General features: G+C 45.0%; 1 protein-coding gene across 13 annotated transcripts in view; it reads left to right on the top strand.

The window, feature by feature from the left end:
- The window catches only part of DNM1 (dynamin 1), a 150,902-nt gene that overhangs the window by 120,767 nt on the left and 12,771 nt on the right, over positions 1 to 17,364 (top strand). For 4 of the 13 annotated variants that reach the window (XM_073640188.1, XM_073640196.1, XM_073640186.1 and 1 more), the window contains exon 21: positions 1,310 to 1,346. The exons of the other annotated variants lie outside the window; for them this stretch is intronic. In XM_073640188.1, coding sequence (XP_073496289.1) covers positions 1,310 to 1,331 — 22 coding nt within the window. In that variant the 3' untranslated portion in view covers positions 1,332 to 1,346. The remainder of the gene's footprint in view (positions 1 to 1,309; positions 1,347 to 17,364) is intronic. 13 annotated transcript variants of the gene reach the window in all.

The following is a 17,364-nucleotide window of genomic DNA, read 5'->3' as shown; positions in this document are numbered from 1 at the left end:
GAGCCTAAAACAAATGTTTTTGTTTTTTTTTGTCTTTGTGGCCAATAGCCACCAATCACAGCTCAGCTTTCTTCATTTAAACTCCTCTGGTAAAATAAAACCTGCGCTGTGATTGGTTACTCTGCTCTGGTAAAATGAAAGTTGTGCTGCGATTGGTTGCTGTGGACAATAAAGTCCGTTTTTCTTTTAGACGCTTTTTAGTAAATCTGCCCCACATGTTACAATAGACAATCAAATTATGCCCCACGGGGTTTCAGGACATAGTGGGAGCTGCAGTTTGACTACAGCTAGTTTAGGCTTGCTAATTCTCTGGGGTAAAAATGGAGACCTCTGGAATAGTTTTGTAATAGTCTTGCTCCCACCTCACAGCCCACAAGCCTGGCATTTTACTCCGGCCTACTCTTTAAATTAGTCAGACAGGCTGCAAAGTATGAGGGAATCCCTATTCGTCTCCCTGTTAGCAATGCCAGGGGACTTCTGGTTTTTTTTTTCGAACTCAATACATCTAAAATATTTAGACACTTTTCAATTACTTTAAAAAACAGTTTTGTTTCTGCAGCTCCTATGCAGACTTGTGCGTTTCCTCGGTAACAGACAACAAACAATCCCGATGTAGTCTAACCCTAGAAAACATACTCCCTTCTAGCCTGTCCTTTATTTCTTGCAAACCAAACGTAAGGATTAGCAACTCTAGAATCCGACTAGACGTGGTTTATTGTTTCTCTGTTACCATGGAGACACATAGGGCTGCATAGGAGCTGTAGACACAAAACAGTAGGACATTTTTTTTTTATTAAGGCCTATTGGGAACAATTTTTTTTTTTTTAAGAAAAAAATTGGGTCTTTTCAGGCAAAAAAAAAAAAAAATGAAAAATTCTGTAAAACGTGTTTCAAGACTCTAGTTAGCATGTGTAAGCTTCATCAAATAATCAATGCAACTTTTACTGACTTTTCAACCATCAAGATCCAGAATTGACAAGACCGACACCACACATGACTAGGTGCCTATATGGACGGACCACAGATTTTCCGGTAGTGAATTTTTCTGCCATTTTGCAACCACACAGAATGTTCTATAGTCACACGTGACCTACGATGGGGTCTGACTGCCATGTTGGCGTGTTTGTATATGACTACATCGGTCTCCATTGTGTTTAGGCACCCGGAGTAGTCCAGCCGTAGCCGTATATTAATGTATGCTTGTATGTATATGTATCACGGTCAGCCATGGTTCTGTGTATGCATACGTGGCCCTTACATGCTTCTGGCTGTGGCTGTTCTCAGCCTCTGACTTCATGTTATTTTTCAGAATAACTATCAGTGACCCATGAGGAACACTCGCCACGGTATGTCACGCATTTCAAGTCATGTGACCTGTGTGCCTCTTTTTCCTAGTCATGTGATCTTCACGTGTGTTACACCCATCTGCTGTCTCTCGCCCTGTTGCCAGGCAGTTTATTTATTTATTTTTTTCCATCATGACTTTTGCTATCTGAAAAGTTCGAGTCCATTTCCACTTTGGGATATAAATTCTTAAAGGAACTGCTTGAAGAAATTTTGATAATTAAATTTACTTCCAAAAAGTTCTCAGGGGTTCCAAATTTGAGGGTCAAATCCAAATTGGGGGTCACCATGAGTTACATTTTCATGTATACTCCCTTAAAGGTGATACAGGCATTATCAACAGCAAAGTTCTACAACTATCTAATATACTTTGGGACTTAGTTATCAAAACTGTCTAAATAAACCATTTTTATTGCTCATAGAAACCAATCAGATCTCAACTTTCTTTTTTTGAAACTGCACAGATAACATGAAGGCTGGGCTGTGATTGGTTGCGACCCATAGAAGAGAATAGAGCAGCGATTACATATTCACACTACTGCTCCTATATAGACCCATAGAGGAGAATAGAGCAGTGATCACACATGCGCACTACTGCTCCTATATAGACCCATAGAGGAGAATAGAGCAGTGATCACACATGCGCACTACTGCTCCTATATAGACCCATAGAAGAGAATAGAGCAGTGATCACACATGCGCACTACTGCTCCTATATAGACCCATAGAGGAGAATAGAGCAGTGATCACACATGCGCACTACTGCTCCTATATAGACCCATAGAGGAGAATAGAGCAGTGATCAAACATGCGCACTACTGCTCCTATATAGACCCATAGAGGAGAATAGAGCAGTGTTCACACATGTGCACTACTGCTCCTATATAGACCCATAGAGGAGAATAGAGCAGTGATCACACATGCGCACAACTGCTCCTATATAGACCCATAGAGGAGAATAGAGCAGTGATCACACATGCGCACTACTGCTCCTATATAGACCCATAGAGGAGAATAGAGCAGTGTTCACACATGCGCACTACTGCTCCTATATAGACCCATAGAGGAGAATAGAGCAGTGATCACACATGCGCACTACTGCTCCTATATAGACCCATAGAGGAGAATAAAGCAGTGATCACACATGCGCACTACTGCTCCTATATAGACCCATAGAGGAGAATAGAGCAGTGATCACACATGCACACTACCGCTCCTATATAGACTCATAGAGGAGAATAGAGCAGTGATCACACATGCGCACTACTGCTCCTATATAGACCCATAGAAGAGAATAGAGCAGTGTTCACACATGTGCACTACTGCTCCTATATAGACCCATAGAAGAGAATAGAGCAGTTTTCACACATGCGCACTACTGCTCCTATATAGACTCATAGAGGAGAATAGAGCAGTGATCACACATGCGCACTACTGCTCCTATATAGACTCATAGAGGAGAATAGAGCAGTGATCACACATGCGCACTACCGCTCCTATATAGACTCATAGAGGAGAATAGAGCAGTGATCACACATGCGCACTACCGCTCCTATATAGACCCATAGAGGAGAATAGAGCAGTGATCACACATGCGCACTACTGCTCCTATATAGACTCAAAGAGGAGAATAGAACAGTGATCACACATGCGCACTACTGCTCCTATATAGACCCATAGAGGAGAATAGAGCAGTGTTCACACATGTGCACTACTGCTCCTATATAGACCCATAGAGGAGAATAGAGCAGTGATCACACATGCGCACAACTGCTCCTATATAGACCCATAGAGGAGAATAGAGCAGTGATCACACATGCGCACTACTGCTCCTATATAGACCCATAGAGGAGAATAGAGCAGTGATCACACATGTGCACTACTGCTCCTATATAGACCCATAGAGGAGAATAGAGCAGTGATCACACATGCGCACAACTGCTCCTATATAGACCCATAGAGGAGAATAGAGCAGTGATCACACATGCGCACTACTGCTCCTATATAGACCCATAGAGGAGAATAGAGCAGTGTTCACACATGCGCACTACTGCTCCTATATAGACCCATAGAGGAGAATAGAGCAGTGATCACACATGCGCACTACTGCTCCTATATAGACCCATAGAGGAGAATAAAGCAGTGATCACACATGCGCACTACTGCTCCTATATAGACCCATAGAGGAGAATAGAGCAGTGATCACACATGCACACTACCGCTCCTATATAGACTCATAGAGGAGAATAGAGCAGTGATCACACATGCGCACTACTGCTCCTATATAGACCCATAGAAGAGAATAGAGCAGTGTTCACACATGTGCACTACTGCTCCTATATAGACCCATAGAAGAGAATAGAGCAGTGTTCACACATGCGCACTACTGCTCCTATATAGACTCATAGAGGAGAATAGAGCAGTGATCACACATGCGCACTACTGCTCCTATATAGACTCATAGAGGAGAATAGAGCAGTGATCACACATGCGCACTACCGCTCCTATATAGACTCATAGAGGAGAATAGAGCAGTGATCACACATGCGCACTACCGCTCCTATATAGACCCATAGAGGAGAATAGAGCAGTGATCACACATGCGCACTACTGCTCCTATATAGACTCAAAGAGGAGAATAGAACAGTGATCACACATGCGCACTACTGCTCCTATATAGACCCATAGAAGAGAATAGAGCAGTGTTCACACATGCACACTACCGCTCCTATATAGACCCATAGAGGAGAATAGAGCAGTGATCACACATGCGCACAACTGCTCCTATATAGACCCATAGAGGAGAATAGAGCAGTGATCACACATGCACACTACCGCTCCTATATAAACCCATAGAGGAGAATAGAGCAGTGATCACACATGCGCACTACTGCTCCTATATAGACTCATAGAGGAGAATACAGCAGTGATCACACATGCGCACTACTGCTCCTATATAGACCCATAGAAGAGAATAGAGCAGTGTTCACACATGCGCACTACCGCTCCTATATAGACCCATAGAGGAGAATAGAGCAGTGATCACACATGCGCACTACTGCTCCTATATAGACTCATAGAGGAGAATACAGCAGTGATCACACATGCGCACTACTGCTCCTATATAGACCCATAGAAGAGAATAGAGCAGTGTTCACACATGCGCACTACCGCTCCTATATAGACCCATAGAGGAGAATAGAGCAGTGATCACACATGCGCACTACTGCTCCTATATAGACCCATAGAAGAGAATACAGCAGTGATCACACATGTGCACTACTGCTCCTATATAGACCCATAGAAGAGAATAGAGCAGTGTTCACACATGCGCACTACCGCTCCTATATAGACCCATAGAGGAGAATAGAGCAGTGATCACACATGCGCACTACTGCTCCTATATAGACCCATAGAAGAGAATACAGCTGTGATCACACATGCGCACTACTGCTCCTATATAGACCCATAGAAGAGAATAGAGCAGTGATCACACATGCGCACTACCGCTCCTATATAGACCCATAGAGGAGAATAGAGCAGTGATCACAAATGCTCACTACCGCTCCTATATAGACCCATAGAGGAGAATAGAGCAGTGATCACACATGAGCACTACTGCTCCTATATAGACCCATAGAGGAAAATAGAGCAGCGATCACACATGCGCACTACTGCTCCTATATAGACCCATAGAGGAGAATAGAGCAGCGATCACACATGCACACTACTGCTCCTATATAGACCCATAGAGGAGAACAGAGCAGCGATCACACATTCGCACTACTGCTCCTATATAGACCCATAGAGGAGAATAGAGCAGTGATCACACATGCGCACTACTGCTCCTATATAGACCCATAGAGGAGAACAGAGCAGTGATCACACATGCGCACTACTGCTCCTATATAGACCCATAGAGGAGAATAGAGCAGTGATCACACATGCGCACTACTGCTCCTATAGACCCATAGAGGAGACTAGAGCAGTGATCACACATGCACACTACTGCTCCTATATAGACCCACAGAGGAGAATAGAGCAGTGATAACACATGTGCACTACTGCTCCTATATAGACCCATAGAGGAGAATAGAGCAGTGATCACACATGCACACTACTGCTCCTATATAGACCCATAGAGGAGAACAGAGCAGCGATCACACATGCGCACTACTGCTCCTATATAAACCCATTAAGGAGAATAGAGCAGTGTTCACACATGTGCACTACTGCTCCTATATAGACCCATAGAGGAGAACAGAGCAGCGATCACACATGCGCACTACTGCTCCTATATAGACCCATAGAGGAGAATAGAGCAGTGATCACACATGCGCACTACTGCTTGTATATAGACCCATAGAGGAGAATAGAGCAGTGATCACACATGTGCACTACTGCTCCTATATAGACCCATAGAGGAGAATAGAGCAGTGATCACACATGCGCACTACTGCTCCTATATAGACCCATAGAGGAGAATAGAGCAGTGATCACACATGCACACTACCGCTCCTATATAGACCCATAGAGGAGAATAGAGCAGTGATCACACATGCGCACTACTGCTCCTATATAGACCCATAGAGGAGAATAGAGCAGTGATAACACATGCGCACTACTGCTCCTATATAGACCCATAGAGGAGAATAGAGCAGTGATCACACATGCGCACAACTGCTCCTATATAGACCCATAGAGGAGAATAGAGCAGTGATCACACATGCGCACAACTGCTCCTATATAGACCCATAAAGAAGAATAGAGCAGTGATCACACATGCGCACAACTGCTCCTATATAGACCCATAGAGGAGAATAGAGCAGTGATCACACATGCGCACTACTGCTCCTATATAGACCCATAGAAGAGAATAGAGCAGTGATCACACATGCGCACTACTGCTCCTATATAGACCCATAGAGGAGAATAGAGCAGTGATCACACATGCACACTACTGCTCCTATAGACCCATAGAGGAGAATAGAGCAGTCATCACACATGCGCACTACTGCTCCTATATAGACCCATAGAGGAGAATAGAGCAGTGATCACACATGCGCACTACTGCTCCTATAGACCCATAGAGGAGAATAGAGCAGTGATCACACATGCACACTACTGCTCCTATATAGACCCATAGAGGAGAATAGAGCAGTGATCACACATGCACACTACTGCTCCTATATAGACTCATAGAGGAGAATAGAGCAGTGATCACACATGCACACTACTGCTCCTATATAGACTCATAGAGGAGAATAGAGCAGTGATCACACATGCACACTACTGCTCCTATATAGACCCATAGAGGAGAATAGAGCAGTGATCACACATGCGCACTACTGCTCCTATATAGACTCATAGAGGAGAATAGAGCAGTGATCACACATGCGCACTACTGCTCCTATATAGACCCATAGAAGAGAATAGAGCAGTGATCACACATGCGCAGTACTGCTCCTATATAGACTCATAGAGGAGAATAGAGCAGTGATCACACATGCGCACTACTGCTCCTATATAGACCCATAGAAGAGAATAGAGCAATGATCACACATGCGCACTACTGCTCCTATATAGACCCATAGAGGAGAATAGAGCAGTGATCACACATGTGCACTACTGCTCCTATATAGACCCATAGAAGAGAATAGAGCAGTGATCACACATGAGCATTACTGCTCCTATATAGACCCATAGAGGAGAATAGAGCAGTGATCACACATGCACACTACTGCTCCTATATAGACCCATAGAGGAGAATAGAGCAGTGATCACACGTGCGCACTACTGCTCCTATATAGACTCATAGAGGAGAATAGAGCAGTGATCACACATGCGCACTACTGCTCCTATATAGACCCATAGAGGAGAATAGAGCAGTGATCACACATGCACACTACTGCTCCTATATAGACCCATAGAGGAGAATAGAGCAATGATCACACATGCGCACTACTGCTCCTATATAGACCCATGGAGGAGAATAGAGCAGTGATCACACATGCACACTACTGCTCCTATATAGACACATAGAGGAGAATAGAGCAGTGATCACACATGCGCACTACTGCTCCTATATAGACACATAGAGGAGAATAGAGCAGTGATCACACATGCGCACTACTGCTCCTATATAGACCCATAGAAGAGAATAGAGCAATGATCACACATGCGCACTACTGCTCCTATATAGACCCATAGAGGAGAATAGAGCAGTGATCACACATGCGCACTACTGCTCCTATATAGACCCATAGAAGAGAATAGAGCAATGATCACACATGTGCACTACTACTCCTATATAGACCCATAGAGGAGAATAGAGCAGTGATCACACATGAGCATTACTGCTCCTATATAGACTCATAGAGGAGAATAGAGCAGTGATCACACATGCACACTACTGCTCCTATATAGACCCTTAGAGGAGAATAGAGCAATGATCACACATGCGCACTACTGCTCCTATATAGACCCATAGAAGAGAATAGAGCAATGATCACACATGTGCACTACTACTCCTATATAGACCCATAGAGGAGAATAGAGCAGTGATCACACATGCACACTACTGCTCCTATATAGACTCATAGAGGAGAATAGAGCAGTGATCACACATGTGCACTACTGCTCCTATATAGACCCATAGAGGAGAATAGAGCAGTGATCACACATGCGCACTACTGCTCCTATATAGACTCATAGAGGAGAATAGAGCAGTGATCACACATGCACACTACTGCTCCTATATAGACCCATAGAGGAGAAGAGAGCAGTGATCACACATGCGCACAACTGCTCCTATATAGACCCATAGAGGAGAATAGAGCAGTGATCACACATGCACACTACTGCTCCTATATAGACCCATAGAGGAGAATAGAGCAGTGATCACACATGCGCACTACTGCTCCTATATAGACCCATAGAGGAGAATAGAGCAGTGATCACACATGCGCACTACTGCTCCTATATAGACCCATAGAGGAGAACAGAGCAGCCATCACACATGCGCACTACTGCTCCTATAGACCCATAGAGGAGAATAGAGCAGTGATCACACATGCGCACTACTGCTCCTATATAGACCCATAGAGGAGAACAGAGCAGCCATCACACATGCGCACTACTGCTCCTATAGACCCATAGAGGAGAATAGAGCAGTGATCACACATGCGCACTACTGCTCCTATATAGACCCATAGAGGAGAATAGAGCAGTGATCACACATGCGCACTACTGCTCCTATATAGACCCATAGAGGAGAACAGAGCAGCCATCACACATGCGCACTACTGCTCCTATAGACCCATAGAGGAGAATAGAGCAGTGATCACACATGCGCACTACTGCTCCTATATAGACCCATAGAGGAGAATAGAGCAGTGATCACACATGAGCACTACTGCTCCTATATAGACCCATAGAGGAGAACAGAGCAGCCATCACACATGCGCACTACTGCTCCTATATAGACCCATAGAGGAGAATAGAGCAGTGATAACACATGCGCACAACTGCTCCTATAGACCCATAGAGGAGAATAGAGCAGTGATCACACATGCGCACTACTGCTTCTATATAGACCCATAGAGGAGAATAGAGCAGTGATCACACATGCGCACTACTGCTCCTATATAGACCCATAGAGGAGAACAGAGCAGCCATCACACATGCGCACTACTGCTCCTATAGACCCATAGAGGAGAATAGAGCAGTGATCACACATGCGCACTACTGCTCCTATATAGACCCATAGAGGAGAATAGAGCAGTGATCACACATGCTCACTACTGCTCCTATATAGACCCATAGAGGAGAATAGAGCAGTGATCACACATGAGCATTACTGCTCCTATATAGACCCATAGAGGAGAATAGAGCAGTGATCACACATGTGCAATACTGCTTCTATATAGACCCATAGAGGAGAACAGAGCAGCGATCACACATTCGCACTACTGCTCCTATATAGACCCATAGAGGAGAATAGAGCAGTGATCACACATGTGCACTACTGCTCCTATATAGACCCATAGAGGAGAATAGAGCAGTGATCACACATGCGCACAACTGCTCCTATATAGACCCATAGAGGAGAATAGAGCAGTGATCACACATGCGCACTACTGCTCCTATATAGACCCATAGAGGAGAATAGAGCAGTGATCACACATGCGCACTACTGCTCCTATATAGACCCATAGAGGAGAACAGAGCAGCGATCACACATGCGCACTACTGCTCCTATATAGACCCATAGAGGAGAATAGAGCAGTGATCACACATGCGCACTACTGCTCCTATATAGACCCATAGAGGAGAATAGAGCAGTGATCACACATGCGCACTACTGCTCCTATATAGACCCATAGAGGAGAATAGAGCAGTGATAACACATGCGCACTACTGCTCCTATATAGACCCATAGAGGAGAATAGAGCAGTGATCACACATGCGCACTACTGCTCCTATATAGACCCATAGAAGAGAATAGAGCAGTGATCACACATGCGCACTACTGCTCCTATATAGACCCATAGAGGAGAATAGAGCAGTGATAACACATGCGCACTACTGCTCCTATATAGACCCATAGAGGAGAATAGAGCAGTGATCACACATGCACACTACTGCTCCTATATAGACCCATAGAGGAGAACACAGCAGTGATCACACATGTGCACTACTGCTCCTATATAGACCCATAGAAGAGAATAGAGCAGTGATCACACATGCGCACTACTGCTCCTATATACACCCATAGAGGAGAATAGAGCAGTCATAACACATGCGCACTACTGCTCCTATATAGACCCATAGAGGAGAACAGAGCAGTGATAACACATGCGCACTACTGCTCCTATATAGACCCATAGAGGAGAACAGAGCAGCGATCACACATGTGCACTACTGCTCCTATATAGACCCATAGAGGAGAATAGAGCAGTGATCACACATGCGCACTACTGCTCCTATATAGATCCATAGAGGAGAATAGAGCAGTGATCACACATGCGCACAACTGCTCCTATATAGACCCATAGAGGAGAATAGAGCAGTGATCACACATGCGCACTACTGCTCCTATATAGACCCATAGAGGAGAATAGAGCAGTGATCACACATGCGCACTACTGCTCCTATATAGACCCATAGAGGAGAATAGAGCAGTGATCACACATGCGCACAACTGCTCCTATATAGACCCATAGAGGAGAATAGAGCAGTGATAACACATGCGCACAACTGCTCCTATATAGACCCATAGAGGAGAATAGAGCAGTGATCACACATGCGCACTACTGCTCCTATATAGACCCATAGAGGAGAATAGAGCAGTGATCACACATGCGCACTACTGCTCCTATATAGACCCATAGAGGAGAATAGAGCAGTGATCACACATGCGCACTACTGCTCCTATATAGACCCATAGAGGAGAATAGAGCAGTGATAACACATGCGCACTACTGCTCCTATATAGACCCATAGAGGAGAATAGAGCAGTGATCACACATGCGCACAACTGCTCCTATATAGACCCATAGAGGAGAATAGAGCAGTGATCACACATGCGCACAACTGCTCCTATATAGACCCATAGAGGAGAATAGAGCAGTGATCACACATGCGCACAACTGCTCCTATATAGACCCATAGAGGAGAATAGAGCAGTGATCACACATGCGCACTACTGCTCCTATATAGACCCATAGAGGAGAATAGAGCAGTGATCACACATGCGCACTACTGCTCCTATATAGACCCATAGAGGAGAATAGAGCAGTGATAACACATGCGCACTACTGCTCCTATATAGACCCATAGAGGAGAATAGAGCAGTGATCACACATGCGCACTACTGCTCCTATATAGACCCATAGAGGAGAATAGAGCAGTGATAACACATGCGCACTACCGCTCCTATATAGACCCATAGAGGAGAATAGAGCAGTGATCACACATGCGCACAACTGCTCCTATATAGACCCATAGAGGAGAATAGAGCAGTGATCACACATGCGCACAACTGCTCCTATATAGACCCATAGAGGAGAATAGAGCAGTGATAACACATGCACACTACCGCTCCTATATAGACCCATAGAGGAGAATAGAGCAGTGATCACACATGCGCACTACTGCTCCTATATAGACCCATAGAGGAGAATAGAGCAGTGATAACACATGCGCACTACTGCTCCTATATAGACCCATAGAGGAGAATAGAGCAGTGATCACACATGCGCACAACTGCTCCTATATAGACCCATAGAGGAGAATAGAGCAGTGATCACACATGCGCACAACTGCTCCTATATAGACCCATAAAGAAGAATAGAGCAGTGATCACACATGCGCACAACTGCTCCTATATAGACCCATAGAGGAGAATAGAGCAGTGATCACACATGCGCACTACTGCTCCTATATAGACCCATAGAGGAGAATAGAGCAGTGATCACACATGAGCATTACTGCTCCTATATAGACCCATAGAAGAGAATAGAGCAGTGATCACACATGCGCACTACTGCTCCTATATAGACCCATAGAGGAGAATAGAGCAGTGATCACACATGCACACTACTGCTCCTATAGACCCATAGAGGAGAATAGAGCAGTGATCACACATGCGCACTACTGCTCCTATATAGACCCATAGAGGAGAATAGAGTAGTGATCACACATGCGCACTACTGCTCCTATAGACCCATAGAGGAGAATAGAGCAGTGATCACACATGCACACTACTGCTCCTATATAGACCCATAGAGGAGAATAGAGCAGTGATCACACATGCGCACTACTGCTCCTATATAGACCCATAGAGGAGAATAGAGCAGTGATCACACATGCGCACTACTGCTCCTATATAGACCCATAGAAGAGAATCGAGCAGTGATCACACATGCGCACAACTGCTCCTATATAGACCCATAGAGGAGAACAGAGCAGTGATCACACATGCGCACTACTGCTCCTATAGACCCATAGAGGAGACTAGAGCAGTGATCACACATGCACACTACTGCTCCTATATAGACCCATAGAGGAGAATAGAGCAGTGATCACACATGCGCACTACTGCTCCTATATAGACCCATAGAGGAGAACAGAGCAGCGATCACACATGCGCACTACTGCTCCTATATAAACCCATTAAGGAGAATAGAGCAGTGTTCACACATGTGCACTACTGCTCCTATATAGACCCATAGAGAAGAACAGAGCAGCGATCACACATGCGCACTACTGCTCCTATATAGACCCATAGAGGAGAATGGAGCAGTGATCACACATGCGCACTACTGGTCCTATATAGACCCATAGAGGAGAATAGAGCAGTGTTCACACATGTGCACTACTGCTCCTATATAGACCCATAGAGGAGAATAGAGCAGTGATCACACATGCGCACTACTGCTTGTATATAGACCCATAGAGGAGAATAGAGCAGTGATCACACATGCGCACTACTGTTCCTATATAGACCCATAGAGGAGAATAGAGCAGTGATCACACATGCGCACTACTGCTCCTATATAGACCCATAGAAGAGAATAGAGCAGTGATCACACATGCGCACTACTGCTCCTATATAGACCCATAGAGGAGAATAGAGCAGTGATAACACATGCGCACTACTGCTCCTATATAGACCCATAGAGGAGAATAGAGCAGTGATAACACATGCGCACTACTGCTCCTATATAGACCCATAGAGGAGAATACAGCAGTGATCACACATGCGCACTACTGCTCCTATATAGACCCATAGAGGAGAACAGAGCAGTGATAACACATGCGCACTACTGCTCCTATATAGACCCATAGAGGAGAACAAAGCAGCGATCACACATGTGCACTACTGCTCCTATATAGACCCATAGAGGAGAATAGAGCAGTGATCACACATGCACACTACTGCTCCTATATAGACCCATAGAGGAGAATAGAGCAGTGATCACACATGCGCACTACTGCTCCTATATAGACCCATAGAGGAGAATAGAGCAGTGATAACACATGCGCACAACTGCTCCTATATAGACCCATAGAGGAGAATAGAGCAGTGATAACACATGCGCACTACTGCTCCTATATAGACCCATAGAGGAGAATAGAGCAGTGATCACACATGCGCAATACTGCTCCTATATAGACCCATAGAGGAGAATAGAGCAGTGATCACACATGCGCACAACTGCTCCTATATAGACCCATAGAGAAGAATAGAGCAGTGATAACACATGTGCACAACTGCTCCTATATAGACCCATAGAGGAGAATAGAGCAGTAATCACACATGCGCACTACTGCTCCTATATAGACCCATAGAGGAGAATAGAGCAGTGATCACACATGCGCACAACTGCTCCTATATAGACCCATAGAGGAGAATAGAGCAGTGATCACACATGCGCACAACTGCTCCTATATAGACCCATAGAGGAGAATAGAGCAGTGATCACACATGCGCACAACTGCTCCTATATAGACCCATAGAGGAGAATAGAGCAGTGATCACACATGCGCACTACTGCTCCTATATAGACTCATAGAGGAGAATAGAGCAGTGATCACACATGCACACTACTGCTCCTATATAGACCCATAGAGGAGAATAGAGCAGTGATCACACATGTGCACTACTGCTCCTATATAGACCCATAGAGGAGAATAGAGCAGTGATCACACATGTGCACTACTGCTCCTATATAGACCCATAGAGGAGAATAGAGCAGTGATCACACATGTGCACTACTGCTCCTATATAGACCCATAGAGGAGAATAGAGCAGTGATCACACATGCGCATTACTGCTCCTATATAGACCCATAGAAGAGAATAGAGCAGTGATCACACATGCGCACTACTGCTCCTATATAGACCCATAGAGGAGAATAGAGCAGTGATCACACATGCGCACTACTGCTCCTATAGACCCATAGAGGAGAATAGAGCAGTGATCACACATGCGCACTACTGCTCCTATATAGACCCATAGAGGAGAATAGAGCAGTGATCACACATGCGCACTACTGCTCCTATAGACCCATAGAGGAGAATAGAGCAGTGATCACACATGCTCACTACTGCTCCTATATAGACCCATAGAGGAGAATAGAGCAGTGATCACACATGCGCACTACTGCTCCTATATAGACCCATAGAGGAGAATAGAGCAGTGATCACACATGCGCACTACTGCTCCTATATAGACCCATAGAGGAGAATAGAGCAGTGATCACACATGCGCACTACTGCTCCTATAGACCCATAGAGGAGACTAGAGCAGTGATCACACATGCACACTACTGCTCCTATATAGACCCATAGAGGAGAATAGAGCAGTGATAACACATGTGCACTACTGCTCCTATATAGACCCATAGAGGAGAATAGAGCAGTGATCACACATGCACACTACTGCTCCTATATAGACCCATAGAGGAGAACAGAGCAGCGATCACACATGCGCACTACTGCTCCTATATAAACCCATTAAGGAGAATAGAGCAGTGTTCACACATGTGCACTACTGCTCCTATATAGACCCATAGAGGAGAACAGAGCAGCGATCACACATGCGCACTACTGCTCCTATATAGACCCATAGAGGAGAATAGAGCAGTGATCACACATGCGCACTACTGCTTGTATATAGACCCATAGAGGAGAATAGAGCAGTGATCACACATGTGCACTACTGCTCCTATATAGACCCATAGAGGAGAATAGAGCAGTGATCACACATGCGCACTACTGCTCCTATATAGACCCATAGAGGAGAATAGAGCAGTGATCACACATGCACACTACCGCTCCTATATAGACCCATAGAGGAGAATAGAGCAGTGATCACACATGCGCACTACTGCTCCTATATAGACCCATAGAGGAGAATAGAGCAGTGATAACACATGCGCACTACTGCTCCTATATAGACCCATAGAGGAGAATAGAGCAGTGATCACACATGCGCACAACTGCTCCTATATAGACCCATAGAGGAGAATAGAGCAGTGATCACACATGCGCACAACTGCTCCTATATAGACCCATAAAGAAGAATAGAGCAGTGATCACACATGCGCACAACTGCTCCTATATAGACCCATAGAGGAGAATAGAGCAGTGATCACACATGCGCACTACTGCTCCTATATAGACCCATAGAGGAGAATAGAGCAGTGATCACACATGCACACTACTGCTCCTATAGACCCATAGAGGAGAATAGAGCAGTCATCACACATGCGCACTACTGCTCCTATATAGACCCATAGAGGAGAATAGAGCAGTGATCACACATGCGCACTACTGCTCCTATAGACCCATAGAGGAGAATAGAGCAGTGATCACACATGCACACTACTGCTCCTATATAGACCCATAGAGGAGAATAGAGCAGTGATCACACATGCGCACTACTGCTCCTATATAGACCCATAGAGGAGAATAGAGCAGTGATCACACATGCGCACTACTGCTCCTATATAGACCCATAGAAGAGAATCGAGCAGTGATCACACATGCGCACAACTGCTCCTATATAGACCCATAGAGGAGAACAGAGCAGTGATCACACATGCGCACTACTGCTCCTATAGACCCATAGAGGAGACTAGAGCAGTGATCACACATGCACACTACTGCTCCTATATAGACCCATAGAGGAGAATAGAGCAGTGATCACACATGCGCACTACTGCTCCTATATAGACCCATAGAGGAGAACAGAGCAGCGATCACACATGCGCACTACTGCTCCTATATAAACCCATTAAGGAGAATAGAGCAGTGTTCACACATGTGCACTACTGCTCCTATATAGACCCATAGAGAAGAACAGAGCAGCGATCACACATGCGCACTACTGCTCCTATATAGACCCATAGAGGAGAATGGAGCAGTGATCACACATGCGCACTACTGCTCCTATATAGACCCATAGAGGAGAATAGAGCAGTGTTCACACATGTGCACTACTGCTCCTATATAGACCCATAGAGGAGAATAGAGCAGTGATCACACATGCGCACTACTGCTTGTATATAGACCCATAGAGGAGAATAGAGCAGTGATCACACATGCGCACTACTGTTCCTATATAGACCCATAGAGGAGAATAGAGCAGTGATCACACATGCGCACTACTGCTCCTATATAGACCCATAGAAGAGAATAGAGCAGTGATCACACATGCGCACTACTGCTCCTATATAGACCCATAGAGGAGAATAGAGCAGTGATAACACATGCGCACTACTGCTCCTATATAGACCCATAGAGGAGAATACAGCAGTGATCACACATGCGCACTACTGCTCCTATATAGACCCATAGAGGAGAACAGAGCAGTGATAACACATGCGCACTACTGCTCCTATATAGACCCATAGAAGAGAACAAAGCAGCGATCACACATGTGCACTACTGCTCCTATATAGACCCATAGAGGAGAATAGAGCAGTGATCACACATGCACACTACTGCTCCTATATAGACCCATAGAGGAGAATAGAGCAGTGATCACACATGCGCACTACTGCTCCTATATAGACCCATAGAGGAGAATAGAGCAGTGATAACACATGCGCACAACTGCTCCTATATAGACCCATAGAGGAGAATAGAGCAGTGATAACACATGCGCACTACTGCTCCTATATAGACCCATAGAGGAGAATAGAGCAGTGATCACACATGCACACTACCGCTCCTATATAGACCCATAGAGGAGAATAGAGCAGTGATCACACATGCGCAATACTGCTCCTATATAGACCCATAGAGGAGAATAGAGCAGTGATCACACATGCGCACAACTGCTCCTATATAGACCCATAGAGAAGAATAGAGCAGTGATAACACATGTGCACAACTGCTCCTATATAGACCCATAGAGGAGAATAGAGCAGTGATCACACATGCGCACTACTGCTCCTATATAGACCCATAGAGGAGAATAGAGCAGTGATCACACATGCGCACAACTGC

The sequence above is a fragment of the Phyllobates terribilis genome, unplaced genomic scaffold (assembly GCF_046119375.1).
Source record: "Phyllobates terribilis strain yellow unplaced genomic scaffold, ASM4611937v1 Scaffold_7__3_contigs__length_470593459, whole genome shotgun sequence".
In the NCBI taxonomy this organism is placed as follows: domain Eukaryota; kingdom Metazoa; phylum Chordata; class Amphibia; order Anura; family Dendrobatidae; genus Phyllobates; species Phyllobates terribilis.
This window is presented reverse-complemented; position numbering and strand designations above follow the sequence as displayed.